Source organism: Meleagris gallopavo, chromosome 8 (genome assembly GCF_000146605.3).
Source record: "Meleagris gallopavo isolate NT-WF06-2002-E0010 breed Aviagen turkey brand Nicholas breeding stock chromosome 8, Turkey_5.1, whole genome shotgun sequence".
Taxonomy (NCBI): Eukaryota; Metazoa; Chordata; class Aves; order Galliformes; family Phasianidae; genus Meleagris; species Meleagris gallopavo.
Genome location: NC_015018.2, coordinates 10,227,156 through 10,241,506, shown reverse-complemented (window position 1 = coordinate 10,241,506; position 14,351 = coordinate 10,227,156). Strand labels below are relative to the sequence as shown.

Below are 14,351 nucleotides of genomic sequence, written 5' to 3'. Positions count from 1 at the left end.
TCAACAACTGGTCCCAGATTCCAGCAACTACTTCTATGATAAAAATTGTTCTGCGCATCGTAAGCACAATTTAATTCCATTTGTGATATCGGCATACACAGTTAAAGTTAGTAAACTAGCTGAAATAAAAATAAAAACCAACATTCACTACACTGCTGAAAGCTGGTTTACCAGTCATTGTTACCAGTTATGTTCTTCCTATGTATGTATGTTGTGTAGTATGTGATGTGCATTTTGTGCCTGTGTTCCTGTGCCTGTGAGAAGCAGAAATAGAAAAAGGGATTAGCGTTCAGTGCCTGTTCTCCATCAGCCTCCTTGCGTTCACCCTGAAGCTTCTCGACCAGCTGCTGCTTGTATCCTCGGGAGAGGGTTTCCCACTCTGAGCGGGTGGGAAGGCAATGCCAAACATCCGGGAAAAATAAAACCACTGTCTCCACATGAGCTGGAACTGTACGCCCCTTGTGCGTCTCCTCAGGGCGATGGTAGCGAATCTCTGCAAAACGGTACCTGTTGCAAGGGAAGAAGCATGTTGGAAAAAAAATTCTACAATACATTTTAAAGAGCCTAGATCACTTGTAGCACATCAAGTAAAGAAATTTTGCTGCAAGACCTTGAAGTTTATCTAAAGAAAAAAATTATGGAAGCCATATTTTCTCTTTCAGCATGTTTGTAAAGATGCATCGCAATTGGAAAGGAAGACAACTAACAAAATCCTGTTTCATACTTCTTATTTAGTACACGCAGGTTCAATATGCGGATAAGAGGCAATGAAGTATGTGAAATTTAGCACACAACAGACATTTTTGTGATATTAATAAAATCACGTTGACAGGACAAATAAACTCATCAAGAGAAAATATGGCTATATAACCAACAGCTAAGTATTTACAAAAGAACAATGAAATGAAGTTCTCTTGGCGATCTTCTTCAGCTATGTACAAAATGAAAAGCATTTTCAACACATTCAATAAAAATTACAGCATAACAAGTCAGAATAAATTCAGAATCTTTAATGAGTCCTTAATACATTATTCAGCAAAGTAGGCACCAATCAAACTTATTATGAAACAGAACACCCTTTGAGAAGTTTACCTGCACTACCAGCAGCAGCTGGCAAGGAAAAAAAAAGTTTTCCCGTCTTCTTTTTTTTCCTTTAATAATTATTTTTTATTTTTTCGTAACAGAAAAATACTTCTACTTTACTTTGCAATACAGTACTTACCATTGTGTGCACACACTTAAGTCAATCCCTGTAAGAGCCTTGCAACAACGAATAGCCGTCTTTATCAGCACCGAGGGGTCCTTCTCTGGATCAGGTCCATCTAGTGATGGGGACCAGTGTCCTCCAATAGCCATAGCTTCATCTTTGCCTTTCATACCCACTAAAAACTAGACAGAAAGAGTCTTCTGAATGTTCCCCTGCTAGGGGTAAAAAGTCATCTTCCCAAAGCGTAAAGAATATTTCATAGCACACACACTGAAATCCATGAGCAAACTCTCAAATTATTTTGAAATCTGAAAATGGAAGTCAGTCAAGAAAGAGTTCAGTTATTTTTTTCCACAGACTATTTCAGAAATGGAATAGGTTTAAAACATCATCACTCATTCTTGTTTGCAAGACTTTCCATCAAGTTTCCTTATCGGTAGAGGCTTGTTCCTCTGCAATTAAAACCTTTCTAACACAGAAAACAAATTCTAATTTAAATGGTGTCTTAATTCTGATGCATGTATTTACAGATGTACCTGCTTAGAAGTGATAAAGCACAGCTACAAAAGATCACAAGAGCATTATATCTACAAATTCGATATTCCCACTGGTTTTAGGATGGCGTTTAAGTGAAAAACAACAAGTATGTTGTCTTGAAATATCATAGCACCTACAGGTTGTTCAGTTTAACAATTGTTAAGTTTCACTACAGTAGTTAATGAACTATTGCTTCATTTGTATTCTCGTCACAGCTGAGACCTTAAAAAGGTTTAAACACTTGTAAAAAAAAAAAGATAACAAAGTTAATAATACAAATAGGTTTCTCCAAACACCTATGTTGAGTGAGAAAACAGTAAATGTGAAAGCAATGAAGATAAGACTCCACTAAATTGGAAAGAGAAGTAATATCCAAACTAGATCTTTTCAGAGTGAAAATGAAGTCACTTAACTGCTTATAAACTCTTCCTTTTTTGGCATAACAACCGTCATTACCAAGAGTATCTGGCATATTTACCTTTACAAGTCTAGCAGGATGCTGAAATCCATCACGAAGTTCTTGGGGATCTTCAGCCAGAGCACAGGACTTGTGATAGAGATCTTCCATACTAGGGCTAGCCATCAACATCACCTGTTGTGTAAATCAGGTCAGTCTTGTGAAGGTCTCCCAGTATAAATGGTAAACAATGACCAAAACTTGTGAACACACACACACACACACACACACCCCCTATGCTTATCTTAATATCACAAAATATCAGAAAAAAGTAAATAGAAATCACAGAACTTCAGCTTAAAATGTCTGCCAAAGACTTCTCTCAGTCCCTCACTATTCCATATGCATCCCACGTGATCTTAAAAAAAAATAAACTGAAAGCATATAAAGTAACATGCAGACTGCTGTTCTTCTTCACATGTTTCTACTATATGCCAAATAGCTTATACTGAGAAGTACTCAGTACATTCCTGGTTTAAGTAACAGACTTCTCCCATTTTGTTGCAATCCCAAGAGCTGGTTGACGTTCATCTGCACCTTCTTAGCATCCCACTGGCCCTGCCAAATCTAGCAAGCTTTCTTAATAACCTAAATAGCTTAATATTATGTAACACAAAGCTATTTTCTCATTTAAAGATTGTATTTTAAAGCTCAACTTTCTGAAGGAGTTGCATTGGTAGAATGAAAAAAAAAAACAGTACACCTGATATTTTAGTCAAGGCTTCCATATATATATATTTTTTTTAAACAGTCAGTACATTAAGACTTTCTAAAATAGAGTTTTGTTTCTAAACCTAATAGATTCAGAAATTTCAGACTTATTTTAATTGAAGAGCTATCAAAGGAAAGGGTTTTAGAAACTGTTCAGATAAAAATTGCTTAAGAGATGCATTCAAAGATCCTGCAGCTTTGTTTCCTGGGTGCAGAGAATACAAAAGTATCTCCATAAAAACAAGATTTAGGACAGCTCTAGTAACAGAAAAACCAATTAATTTCCATCATAAATCTTCAAGTTCAATCTACTAGCTGTTTACTAAAAGGTTTAAAATACTGTATTTTGCTCAAATAAAAAAAAAACCCAGTTCAGTTATATGTATTTTTTCTTACTGTATTGGCAAAAAAAAAAATCTAAGGAGCAGTTGTAACACTGGAAACTACAAACCTTAGCACTGTACAGATGATCAGCATCAGGTGGATCGAGGACAGCAGCGTTTTTATCTATAGGGTCTACTTCTCTATGCATTACATAGAAGTTACAGTAGTTTCCCAGTTGAAATGGTCTAGACATTGGGAAAGCATCCACCCATGTAAACTGAGCATCGAAGAAATCACTTGGGATATACAAGTTCTGGTAACGCCTCCTCAACTCCATCATATCACAGCTGCGGCTGAAACAAACAGTATTTGAAAGGTACAGCAATAAAAAGTGTAAGAAAAGCACATAATTATAAGTATGAACATACTTCTTAACTGGAGACATCTTAAAGAGTAATATATCTAATCAGTCAGGTATTAAAAAACAACTATTAAACATCCTTCTAATAAAGGTGTCTACAAACTAGGGAATACTCATTAAACAATAAGGTTATAAATTCAATTTGCATTAACACCAAAAGGTTAACAGGGAGCCCAGAAAATTTCACTCACAATTCTCAGCCATGATGTATTTATTGGATGCTACTTTGAAGTTGCAATCATAACATTCACTAAATACACTTGCTGACACTTCCCACTGCCCAGTAATTTGTGCCCACTATTAAAATGATATCTTTAAGTGAAAAGCTGGTGTTATAAACGTACCAGTCCAATGAAAACTTAGAAAACTGAACTGTGTAACGAGGAACAACACGTCGTGGTCTTCGGGGCGACCTCTCCCTCTCTCGTCGAGGCGACCTCTCTCTGGAGCGCTTTCTCTGCGGGGATCTCTCCCGAGATCGACGTCTCTCCCGATCTCTCTCACGGCTTTAAAAGAAAATGCATACATGATAGCAACATGCAAAGCACATCTGTAACACAAAAAGCTTGTACCACAAAGGAAGCTAGACTTCTCAGGGATGACTCACAAGAGGGAAAGGAGAGTATGCTGAAAAAACGCTATGAGGAATTTCTTTACAAAAGAGGCTGATAAATCCAATTATTTTATTTCAAACAGGTAAGAACTCTTCACTGAGTTCCATTTAACTAATGTTATTATTATCTAATGCTAAAAACAGTTGTGCATATCACTGTCCCAGCCTAGAGAAAGCAGCTCGGCTTTCTTCGACTAAATTATAATCAGAGCAGACTATGAAGATCTGTCAACAGCACACCTCCTATCATCTTTTCGATTTGGCATAGGATCTCCTCCTCTGTCATTCCTCCCGGAAAATCTGGATGGTGGGTCCAATCTTCGAGCCGGTTGAGGCTGTGAAACTAGACGGACAGGGGGCTGTAACAAACCAGCTGGAACAAAAACAAACAGAATCAGTACGTAGCAGAGGACACTGAGTAAGTCCCTAAAAACACTGCCACTTTACTGTTGTTTTCCTTGTGTGTGTGTACGTTTTCTAAAACATCTCGAGTCAAACTGATCTACTGATTAACATCGTCCTTACCAAGAAACTCAAGAGACCTTTGCTTTTCTTCACCGATACAAATTTAGCCTCTAGAATTTATTTCAGGAAGCAAAACTGCTTTAAAAGTATATTTTTAATACAGAAGTTAATACAAATCTAAGCATATAGTAGTTACCCTAGTAAATACCTAAATCTTCTCTTAGAAAAGTAACGTTTTTAAGATGGGTATATCACATACTCAAAAAAATAAAGAAAACCTACAACTTATTTACGATGTTTTTACCTATGAATAGGAACTAGCTTCTCATAAAAATTACTCTTATATCATCTGATTATCCTGGTGTATCAATTCCCGAACATATAATTCTGCTGGCTCAAGACAATACACACTTAACTGATTATAAATAGAGCAAATAAACACTGATGAACAACCAGGACCAATTAGACTGTAATAAACACTTATCCAAAACAGTTCTGCTTAGATGATGTCCTCTCCTTGCTTTTCTTGTGGGTAAGAAGACAATGCCTTGATTGTCTTATCATCAATTCTATTACTGATTTGTCAGCCACCCAAAGATCAAGTGATATCACAACAGACTTGGTTTCAGATCTGCCATATTCAATAATTTTTATTTTTTCATAAATGTCAATTTGGCTGGCTGAAATGAATAAAACTCTAATATAGAAATAACAGTTTTAACAACACCATTATGCAAAACCTGACTCTGCTGAACATTCCAAATGGTGCTGAAGAACAACACTACCACAATTTTCAACTCTCCCTGTTTTCTGCAGAAGTATCAGAACAAAAACTATACCAAATTTGCTTTCAGATTATGACATCTTAGTAGGAGTGACAAGAGTCTGTAGGAATGTCACTAACCAGGTGACTCTTGAGCTAGTAGAGGAGGCAATGTGCCATGCATACAGTTGCAAAAAGATGCATGTTCTAACTGAAAAATTATGAACCTGCCCTTCTGTGGGATTCTTTCCACATTACTTTAACTGTTACTTCAGACTTCGCACTGACAGAAAAAAAAAAAATCACACTAAGCACAGTAAGGACAAGCTTAGCACGCTGAAGGAGCACCTTTTTGCTGCGGCTGCTGCAGCAATGGCTGAGGCTGTGTCTGAAGCAGAGGTGTGATTGAAGCTGCCGATATCTGCGCCTGCAACAAGGACTGTGGCTGAGGCTGTGCCTGAACACCAAATGCCGTCTGCTGCGCAATGGGCTGAAGAACTGCCGGAGGTGTCTTGAGTAACGGTTGAGCCTGTGTCTGGTTCTAATAGCAGAAAAGAAAATGAGTTGTGAAGGTGCTTAAACCAGAAGAGGTCAGTAAAAGATACACTGGGCAACCCTCCTACCTGATTTGGAAGCGTCTGGATCCTTTGTGCATTCCATTTGAACGGCATATTAGGATTGTAAGTAGCTTCTACTAATACTCTGTCGCCCACCTGAGGTGTCTTTCCTTTAACAGCACTGCAAATATTGCAATAAACATACTGTGAGTCTTATTTAGCTACAGAAACTATTTTTACATTTATAAGTTACGTTTGAAGTTGGGAAAAGCAGATATAAGTTCACAAAGAAGGCTTAAAGGAAGAACAGGTACATTCAATTTGGAGTACACAAAAGAATTTAATACCTGTCTTTGGCTCTAACACAAATTCCTCAACTATACTGTATTAAGATAGGCAGATAGCAAAATATATGCATTTAATCACCCACAAATTCTGCAATTTCATATTATAAGGAGCTCACTATCTTCTGCATCTTTTAACTTTGGATTTTGCATTAAGAAAACTCAAAAATTCATGCAAGGAACTCAGACCTGCTGTCTACTAACTCAGCATCTGACTCAGTGCTGACTGAGAAAAGCTAACTGTAGACACCGTGAGTTGAGTCACGGAATTATAATGCAGTAACATAAACCTTTTATATAGCAAGGGCAGCACAGAACACATCAGCAGACAAGTGTTTACACCTTACCTAAGTTGAAAAAAGACATCTTCATCCACAAAACCAAATGTATCATGCAGTTTAGTAACAACCCCAGTGAAGACGCGCTGCTTTTGCGGTTGCGTTTGCTGCTGACTTGAGCGGGGCGCTGGGTAAGAAACAGTTATCTGGGCTGCTGGCTGAGGAGTAGATAGGCTAAGACTGGTAGGTAGTGCAACAGCTGGCTGTAAGCAAAATAAACAAAACTATGAATCCCATAACCAGATGATATGTCTACAAGGAACAGTTTTTAACCCATGTAGAGAAAAGCTTATGAAATCTCTAGAGCAACTATTCTGAACAGAGATTTTCAGAAGGTGGAAGTCTTTATTTTTTTATTATTTTTTATTTTTGAAGATGATTATCTATTTTGAATGGAGTCTGGCTTTATCCTTTAAAAAAGTCAACTTTCTCAAAATATTAACATTGTCTAGAAAAAAAAAATGAAGACTTCATTATTGTTTACAAGTAACCCAATGGGTTGAAGAGAGAGAAATGCTAACTCTGCTAGTAACACATGCTTACAGATCGCTCCCCAGTTGTATCCTAACTATTTATTCCAAGTTGGTTAAAGGCTGAGGCTAACAGAACCCTTCTCTAACTCAACAAATTTAAGTGCTTGTCTTCTTATTAAAACACAGTAAAACACTGAAATTAAGTAAACTATTTTTACTTCATTTTTTTCTAAGAATGGTTATGTTAAGTGTAAACAGTACTAGAAACCAAGGAAAGTGTTAAAATGGTTGCATGTTCAACTTTCTCAAGCTCAGCAAGATTCTTTGTAGACCTCTAGTATTCATACTGCAATAAGGTTAGCACAAAGTTAAATTCCTCTTAAAGCACTTTCCCCATTATTGCAAAACAACTGAATACTTGAAGTTCAAACAAAAAAAAGTATTCAACATACATTTCCTTCAATATGAAGGAAAAGCAGTTGCCATTAAACTTTTGAAACCAAGGCTATGCATATTTTAACATCTGGATAAAATAAATCTATACCAATAAGATGTCCACTCATATTAGTTCATTTTACAGATTGAAATGCTCAGGAAGTCAGAAATTTGTGCTCTTGCATTATCTGTGTTTGGGGGTGAAGACCAAACAATAAAACCAAACTAACCTGAGTTAAAATGGTCTGCTGAGGTTGCTGCAACTTAAAATAAATAAAGTTATAAATTAATTTTATATGCTTAAGGAAACTGTACAATTCCACCTCCTCTTTACAAGTAAGAGCAGTTTTTGCTTAATCTGAATCACTAAGAGTCCTTTGGGGATTTGGTCATTTAAGCAGTTTGCATATTCATAAAATTGTGTTCATTTGGTTAATTGTAACATTGTGCAATCCAGATTTATTCAGTAAGCAGACGTTTCCTTGTAACTGAAATTTAACAGGAATATAAAAAAAAGTTTTGGCAGCTGGAGAAGCTTAGGCCTGTAATCCCCTGTCCTGTTAGTCTTTTTCAAAGTCCTGTAAATTCAAAGACCATGAAATATGTAAAAGGGAACTTTTTTTGGACAGCATCTTTCCAGCAGTTAAAATACACGGCCCTGATTAGAGCAAAGTTTAGAAAGAATCGTGTACACATTGAATAGTGTGTATGTTTTATTTTCTTTTTGCATTAAGGTAGGCAGGCTTCCGTTCTGGATATATCTCTCCAAGTTTGTAAACTTCAAGCTCTCTTTCACTACACAAAATGTTACTTTAATAACTTCCCATGTGAGAATGTTTTTGTAGACAACTCCTACAATAGACACAACCAACATTATTTTTCAAGTTTGTGATGTACACAGTAAGAAACAGACAAACCTGTTGCTGTACACTATAGAGAGTCTGCTGAGGCTGTGAATATTGCTGAAACAGATAAAAGCAAAATATTTCATGAACAGGAAGTATTATTAGGCCCAAAATATCAAATTCAATTAACTGCTAGACATGTTTGAGATAAAAACTATTCAAATGTAACAACAGAATATAGAAATAGTATCAATATGTGCTACTTTTATAATACTCTTCATCATTGGACTGGATTCTGACAGGACTTCCTAGCCAAAGCTTTACATTAGCACATATAGTAGAATCTGCATGAAATCATGCAAAATGACATCAAGTCATAAGTTACATATGGTTACTGGGGATATTTGCAATTTGAGATATTCAGCCTAGGTGTGGCAGAACTCCTTTTCCTGAACTGCATTCCATAGTCAACGGTCAGCACCTCCACAGCCAAAATTCCCACCTTCCCCAATTCATCTGTCAATAGCTGCAGACCTACGATCCTATTGGTTTGTTTGTTTGTTTGTTTTTTAAACAAGTTTACAAAACAAAGGTAAATATTTCCCCACTTTCTTTCCTTATACATACTTCTGCTTCACAAAGTGTTTTATATTTCTAAGTTCCTAACAACAACCACAAACGCTCTGTTCTTTACCTGCTGTAAGGCAGCTGCTGCAGCTGCCGCCTGCTGCTGCAAAGCGGCCGTCTGAGTTAGCTGGTAGTTGGTTGGCGTTTGCGTAGTCAGCCCTGCCGCGGCCAGCGCCGTCTGCTGGGTGTATATTGTAGGAGAGGCTCCAAGCAGCGACGGCTGCTGCACACCAAGAGCAGCTGAAAGGAGAAGGCAGACATCAGCACTAGGAGTGGCTTTAAACAGATTCACTTTCTTGCAGTTGTATTAGACGCAGTATATGTGATGCTTTACTCCTGCGTCAAGCTCCTGAAGTAGATAATCCCACTAGGGGAAAAAAAAACAGCATAAGGGATCATGCTACACACTCTCTTTTACTAAATGTACAGTACAGCATAGGCACAGAGACTTGAATTTCCTTCTCTCCAGTTGCATGTGACTGCATGGCTATAGCAACTATCAGCCCCGTCTCTCGTCTGCTCCCAAGACATACATTCAAGAAAAGATGCAGCGTGTTTCAGGCTTTGGATGAGCGCAATGAGAATGTGCAGAAGAGAGCAGCAATCAATTAGCATTTCATTCTGAGCGTGCGAGAAATCCTTTCTGTAGCAGCAGCTTTGAGGCTGAGGTTTATAGGACGTGTGCTCTATAAACGCACAAGGCTTCACTTCACTCAGTGCTGTCTTTGTCCCAAAGCAAGCTGAATTTCATAGCTGTGGGGGCTGGTAGAGAGTGAGCAGCCCTGTAACAACAGGGAGCTTCATCACTCCTCATGCATAAAGGGAGCCAGCCACGCTGTCTCCAGTCTGTACTGCACAAATCCACACCGTACAGAAGGGAAAAAGTAATAATTTTATTGTCACATCAGCTTTTAATTCACTGTGGAATATGAAGTAAATCATAAGCAGCAGCTATCCATGCGGTTTGTCTCTTCCAACGATTATGTTTCCTTTAAGCAACTGCTAGGTACAGAAAACACTGTAGAATGCAAATCTCAGTAAAGAAATGCAAACCCATCTGGAAACCCGCTCCACCTACAGCACAAGTTTGTCAAGCAAGCTATGTTCAACTGTGTGATCAAGTATCATTTAAGCAAGCTATCAGTCTGGTTCACATGCTTCAACAGAACTAAAGAGAAGCTCGGCACCGAAGCATGCTGCCAGCAAAAACGGGTCAGCCAGCCACCTTCAGAACATCCAAGGTGAACAGGGCTGCTAAAGACACAATGATATTAAGATTCACACTCCACACTGTTCCTACTGACCCCAAATGAAGCTGTCACTTCTGACCCACAGATTCAGTAAGACTGCTTTGTGCTTAGTGACCAACAGAAAATACACAGGTGTTGTAATCAGCATAACAAATTCTGAATGAGGCAATCCCCTCTGCTACACCGTTCTCTGCAGGAGGGTAAAAATACTTGGAAAACAAGTTGATGGCATTAAGCATCTTATGAAATCTGTAAGAAATCTATTAAGAACCATGAAAATAATGATCACTGCTATGATTTATATAAAATATTTCACATAAGTACTCCAGGAAGTAAAACTATTTTAACAGTGAAATCATTCTACAATACAGCAGAATCACAGTATTTCCAATATGATGCCACTTTCCCCCTGGAAAATTCCAATGTTCATTTTGCTTCAGAAGCCAAGTAAGCCAAACATGGGGCTCCTCCCACGATAGGCCCTGCACTGCCTCCATCCTCACACCTACTGCTGCTTCTCCCTCTGCCAGTTCCAATTACAACCCGAGTTTCTGACCAGCCAGAGGCATGCTCTCACCAATGCCTTTCTAACGCACCTCAAACAGACTCTAGATCTAATCAAAATGCTCTGCTTATGTTATCCTGGAATAACTTCCACTTTTCTTGTGTAATATTACTTTGATGGCTCATTCAGGACAAAAACAAACAAACAAACCACCAATGCATTATTCTTTCACTTCCAAATGCTGAACAAAAATTCCTATTAGCACATGAGTTCACTTAATGCTATTACCTTTGAATCTGTTTGACTACATTAGCTCCACCATTCACTCTAAAGTTGTATTCTAAATCACCTATGGCCAAATCTGAGCCCTAAGCTGCAGCTCAAACATCCTTTTATCTAACAGAAATTTGTGTTGTTACAAACAAATTTTTTATTTTTTTAAAAGCAATATTTAAGAGTTCCTCTTGCTGCTTCTCAATTCCAGAGGTAAGTGACATAGATCTGTGTGTTACAGTAAATAAGCACCCTGCCTACCCAGGGCTCTGGATGCCTCTCAGAATTGGCAGCAAATGTGACTTCTCATCAAACACTTGTCCTTCACCAACACTTTTCTTAGTCATCTTATAGCAGCCACCAGCAACAACAAGGCACAACTGTTGCATTAGATCTCGATACAGCAATGAAGACAACACTCGTCACCCAGAACTCAACACAGCCAGGACTTCCCCGGGACCACAGCTCCACAAAAACAGATTCCAAAACACAAGGGGGACATCTCAATCCCGAAGACAGCACGTGCCAAACACCGTGCCACCAACAAAACACACTGAGAGAACAGGAAGGTATCTGAGGAATTCATGCATCATCACATGAATTAGAAGTACTCAGAACAAGCACTTTGTTTTATCTAGAAATTTCACATTTTTTATTTCCTACCTTTTAAGTTTCTGCAATAGATACGATCTATGCTTTAACTATTCTGAAGCACTAGGATAGCAGGGACTTCATTCTGTTTCCAGATATGCAATGCACAAAACCATTCCACTAGAGCAGCAACTTCACTACATGGCTCGTCAGAGTTCTCTCCTCACCATGCATTTACTGGCCTCTGGAATTACTTGCCTTCTAACAGCAGAGGCACAGACAGTAATTAGTAACTAATCGTCCCAGAACAATCCCAAGGACACTTCATTACGTGGTATGTAACCCTACAACTACCTTAGAGTGATGTACTTTAATAATTAAAGTCCAAACTAGTATAGTGACTTCTTCACCAGAAATGGCCAACACACTATTAAAGTCAGCAAGAGAAAAAAAAAAATCCTCCTGAAATTATCTATTTGCAACAATCAAATTGATTTTGCAATATAATCAGTCGCCATTTGTGACCAAAATTTAGGAAAAGCTCCATATCACACAGCTTGCATTATGAAAATCAGGACTTCTTTCCTCAATATGCAAGCACCCTGATGCTTTGGAGAAGGAGCCCAACACTCCAATAAAAACAGCTGCCATTCATAAATCTGTTTAACAGCTTTTACAGAACGTTGGTATTTCTTTTTCAATCTGTTCATGAACATAAAGATTTACTCAAGCCAGCCTGCACAACTTCTTGAGCTCAGCTGCAGGTGAGATGCACCACATGCCAGTCAGCACCCCCCATCAGCAGAGCAGCCCAGCAGACAGGCAGGCACACCTCCATGCTGAAAGCTGCAGGAAGGGGGGCTGCTCAATTGCAGCTCAGAGCTGAAGTGCTTCAGCTCTCAAGAGGCCAAGGAGCACATGTTTTTCAGAAAGGTTTCTTGCACTCCCTGTTACAAATCAGGACAGCCAATAAAAAAGGGAACTCTGTGTACATGAGCACTATAAATGGAGCAGGGTGGCAGTATCCCAGTGACTGGAGTCAGTAATAAAGACAAGAACGACAGAGGACACAGACGTGGCAACTGTATATAGCAGCAGGAACAGGAAGGGACCACAGAGAGCGATGTAAGGAGCTAAATGCTTTCAAGTGATCATGAAGGACAGTGGAAACACTGCAAGAAGGTGGCAGAATTGCAATTAAACATTAGTCTTCAGTGGCTGTTATGTTAGCATCAGGTGTTCCTGGATTAGATGAACAGCTGAAAATCCCTGGAGATTCCCTGTCCTCATTTAACTGGTGGAACACCTCACACAGCAGCAACTGATGGTCCTATCCCAATTAAATTCTGCACTTCATTTAATGGAAGGAGGCTGAGAAGCAGGCTAGCCAAAGGGTAGAGCTGCAGGAACAGGACTAGGGATCAGAAGTCAGGTTGTGCCTCCAGTGCCCACCTTCCACCCACCGTCTGCCCAGGGCCCCTTCTAGTCCTCACCTTGGGGGATGTAAGATGACTGCCAGCTACTCCCTCCAGGTTTGTGTGGCCTTCCCTCCATAGAAGCATGGAGCCAGCCCTCAGGCCAGCCTTGTACCCACCTCCCTGATGCACTGGCTGCTGAGAAGGCCCCAGCCCCAAGGCTGCTGTCCTTCAATTGCTCCAAGGTGGCACCAAGTCAGACACCACAACCAAAGGCATTATCTGTCTCTCCCATGCTCGCTACAGCTGCCCTTGCCCATTGGTAAGCAACTTCTCAGAGGAGTGGCACCACTTGAATGAGGTAAGCATGAGTTATTCAGAGAAATGAGGAAAAATATAGCTTATTAGGTTTTCAAAAATACCGTGCTGCAAGCAAAGAGGCCTCTCAGGTAAAGCAAAAGGACACCCCGTTACCAGCAGGGAGATATCTCTGGGTTCTAGGTTGGCATTAAATATATACAGATATACATGCAGACACACACATATATACAGCTGCTCCCCACCAAGTAGCAAACTTCACAGACATCTTCACTGCACAAAGCATGCCTTCTGTATTAATAAGATGAATTACTTTGTAAGCACCAATTTAGGCTGCCCTGGAAATGAAACTCTGGCAGCAATTCAAGAACAGCAGTGCCTTACTGGGGCTGACATTACTTAACATGGAGCAGCGTGGTGTGATTTACACACCACTGGATATGGAATAACTCGATACCTTGTTTACTAACCCTGAGAATCAATAGAAATCCATCTGCGATTTTACTCATCCCCCTCACGGAGCAGCCGATATTAAGTCAATATCTTTAAGCATCTGTACGGTGTGGGAGGCTGCCAGCACGAGCCGTTCATACAGAACGCTGCCACCTCTCGGGGCTGCGCGCCCGTGGGAGCCCGGCGTAGATGCCGTGCAGTCACTGACCTGGCTGGGACACGGCGGTGGCTGTAAACTGGGTGGCCCACGGAGGGTTCTTCTGTCCTCCGAACTGAGCCATGGCGAAAGGCAAAGCTCCCGGCGCCTAGCTTCTGGAACCGCAACCTACGAGAACAGAGCGCAGCTGCGAGCTTTGAAACACACGTAAACAAAAGAAGAAGAAAAAGAAAAAGAAACGCGCTCAGTGCCCGCCAGCACGCGGCACCGCG

General features: G+C 39.7%; 1 protein-coding gene and 1 non-coding gene across 6 annotated transcripts in view; both read right to left on the bottom strand.

Moving 5' to 3' along the window:
* The window catches only part of CCAR1 (cell division cycle and apoptosis regulator 1), a 28,002-nt gene extending 13,728 nt beyond the window's left edge, over nt 1–14,274 (bottom strand). For 2 of the 5 annotated variants that reach the window (XM_010714281.3, XM_010714285.3), the window contains exons 1-13: nt 14,131–14,274; nt 9,185–9,357; nt 8,563–8,607; nt 7,876–7,908; nt 6,747–6,940; nt 6,122–6,236; nt 5,847–6,039; nt 4,511–4,643; nt 4,002–4,163; nt 3,364–3,589; nt 2,223–2,336; nt 1,223–1,389; nt 297–507 (exon numbers count right to left, since the gene is read on the bottom strand). In XM_010714281.3, the coding sequence (XP_010712583.1) occupies nt 297–507; nt 1,223–1,389; nt 2,223–2,336; nt 3,364–3,589; nt 4,002–4,163; nt 4,511–4,643; nt 5,847–6,039; nt 6,122–6,236; nt 6,747–6,940; nt 7,876–7,908; nt 8,563–8,607; nt 9,185–9,357; nt 14,131–14,203 (1,839 nt within the window). In that variant the 5' untranslated portion in view covers nt 14,204–14,274. The remainder of the gene's footprint in view (nt 1–296; nt 508–1,222; nt 1,390–2,222; nt 2,337–3,363; nt 3,590–4,001; nt 4,164–4,510; nt 4,644–5,846; nt 6,040–6,121; nt 6,237–6,746; nt 6,941–7,875; nt 7,909–8,562; nt 8,608–9,184; nt 9,358–14,130) is intronic. The other 3 variants (XM_010714282.3, XM_010714284.3, XM_010714283.3) reach the window with 3 other exon arrangements.
* Nucleotides 1,541–1,604, bottom strand: LOC116216915. Its single transcript, XR_004160586.1, has one exon. It is a non-coding gene; the product is annotated as a small nucleolar RNA SNORD98 (small nucleolar RNA).
* Nucleotides 14,275–14,351: the final 77 nt, after the last annotated feature.